General features: G+C 42.3%; 1 protein-coding gene across 1 annotated transcript in view; it reads left to right on the forward strand.

Annotated features, from left to right (window-relative positions):
- LOC102211050 (cationic amino acid transporter 2) overlaps positions 1-2,328 on the forward strand; it is a 6,901-nt gene continuing 4,573 nt past the window's right edge. The window contains exons 1-4 of the mRNA XM_005719648.1: positions 1-1,032; positions 1,481-1,636; positions 1,715-1,874; positions 2,011-2,147. Coding sequence (XP_005719705.1) covers positions 663-1,032; positions 1,481-1,636; positions 1,715-1,874; positions 2,011-2,147 — 823 coding nt within the window. The 5' untranslated portion in view covers positions 1-662. The remainder of the gene's footprint in view (positions 1,033-1,480; positions 1,637-1,714; positions 1,875-2,010; positions 2,148-2,328) is intronic.

Below are 2,328 nucleotides of genomic sequence, written 5' to 3' on the forward strand. Positions count from 1 at the left end.
AGTTGATTAGAGGCAGCCCTGAAAGGCACTGCTGCTGTGAGAACACATCTAACACATAAAGCTTTTGGACTCTTCAAAAATATTCAAAGAAGTAATTGTGCTGTGAATGAAGGCTTAAAGTGCAATCCTGAAGCCGGGGCGTGGATTTCTGTGCTGGGGGTGGCATTCTGGAAATCTCAGGTATCAGCACTATCATATCAGGAGAATGATAACGAGATACATTTATAAAAGGGTACTGTAACTGAGCCGAATGACACATCCTATTCCTACTTCTTAGCACATCTACGAGGTACAAGATCACACCAAAGAGGTAAGTGAATGTGTTCTTAGTCTCACTTCTGTCAAGTGTTAGGAGAGCATGTTAGCTGTCATGTGATAACGATCAAGCTTTAATAAAACAGATTTTCTTAAGTCTTAACAGCTTGCATGTGCTCTTCAGTTCCTCAGTTTAATTACAGTAGCATTCTGTTCTCTTTCTACACAAATAAAAACACTAATAGACTTTGAAAATCATGTTTCTCAGAAGAAAGAATCTTCTTCCGGAGGCTGACCTGACAATTATTCACTCACTGAGAAACACTCCTCACCTTTTGTCCCACTAGGTCACTCCTTAAATCTCTCTCGTTCACTCATCTTCCATCCTGATCCAAACCCACAGAAGTATGTCGTGCAGCGTAGTGAAGTCCTTTCTGGTGAGCCTATCCCGGAGGAAGCCCCTCGAGCCCGACGGGGAAGAGTCCACCTTCAATCGATGCCTGACCACTCTGGACTTGGTGGCCCTCGGTGTGGGCAGCACCCTGGGGGCTGGTGTCTATGTCCTCTCTGGAGAGGTGGCCAGAGACACCGCGGGACCCAGCATCATCATCTCCTTCTTCATCGCTGCCCTGGCCTCTATATTTGCTGGGCTATGCTACGCAGAGTTTGGTGCCCGGGTTCCTAAAACAGGCTCAGCATACCTTTACAGCTATGTGACAGTGGGAGAGCTCCTTGCTTTTATCTCTGGCTGGAATCTGCTGCTCTCCTACGTCATAGGTGAATATATGCAAATTGTAACATCTATTATTCAATGATATTTTCTTCCTTTATTGATGATTTAGTGATCTCTTCTCCTACCTGTATATGCAAACAGTGCATAAACCTAACATAATCTTTTTACCACACTCTGATCATAAATGATCAACCACCATTAAGAGACTATTTAACACTGTGACCTTTCAACCAGTGGAACAGCGAATTCTTGACTGCTTTTTTTCTACCTCACTGTGTCACATCTCTTGCAACATTAATTTTAACAATAGCACATACCGGGATCACTGCTTTGCAACAATCCCAATAATAACCCCATAAACCAGGACTGTGATTCAAAACCCTGAGTTATAAAGAGGGTAGGAAGTTTCTTTTTCTTTTGTTTATGGCTGCGGGTAAATTATGGCTGATTAATTAGTTTATTACATTAACTATCTTTTCACTATCTGCTCAGGGACATCGACTGTTGCACTGGCATGGAGCGGAACATTTGATGAACTCATTGGGGGAGTCATATCAAAATACTTTGCAGAAAATGCTGCCATGGGCCTGCCTGGCTTAGCTCCTTACCCAGATGTCTTTGCTGCAGCTCTGATCGTGCTCTTGTCAGGTAAAATAGTAAAACTGGTGTTAAATGGTGACCACAAATGAGGATGAGATCGCTGAATTAACCACCTTTTACACGAAGGTCTCCTGTCTTTTGGAGTCAAAGAGTCAACGATGATCAACAAGATCTTCACAGCGATCAACATCCTGGTGCTGCTGTTTGTGATCATTTCTGGATTCATCAAGGGAGACATCTCCAACTGGAAAATCAGCAAAGAAGATGTGTTAAACGCCACTGCCATGTAAATAAATGCAAAAACAAACAAACAAACAAAAAAACACTCAAGTAAATCACGACCTATATAATTACAGCATTATTGTTCTCCTGGATGAGCTAACTGGAAATAACCACAAAGTATTGCTCTCTACCCGCTGCAGAAACGGAACTGACATTGCTAATGCAACAAGCGAGTTTGGAGTGGGCGGATTTTTCCCCTATGGCTTTGGTGGAACCGTGGCTGGAGCTGCAACATGCTTCTATGCTTTTGTTGGATTTGACTGCATTGCTACAACAGGTAAGAAGACAATTTGTCAGTTTAGCTTAGTTCAAGCTTCTTTCAGCTGCTTCCTAATTAAATTTTTTGACTGACACAACCCCAAAAGGGATTTTTTATCTCCTCCCAGGATCAAACTGGGGATCTTTTACCAGTACACTATGTATCCAACATAACATAACATAAATAACACAACACAACA

This window comes from Pundamilia nyererei, unplaced genomic scaffold (assembly GCF_000239375.1).
Source record: "Pundamilia nyererei isolate P.nyererei 1_Seehausen unplaced genomic scaffold, PunNye1.0 scaffold00001, whole genome shotgun sequence".
NCBI lineage: Eukaryota > Metazoa > Chordata > Actinopteri > Cichliformes > Cichlidae > Pundamilia > Pundamilia nyererei.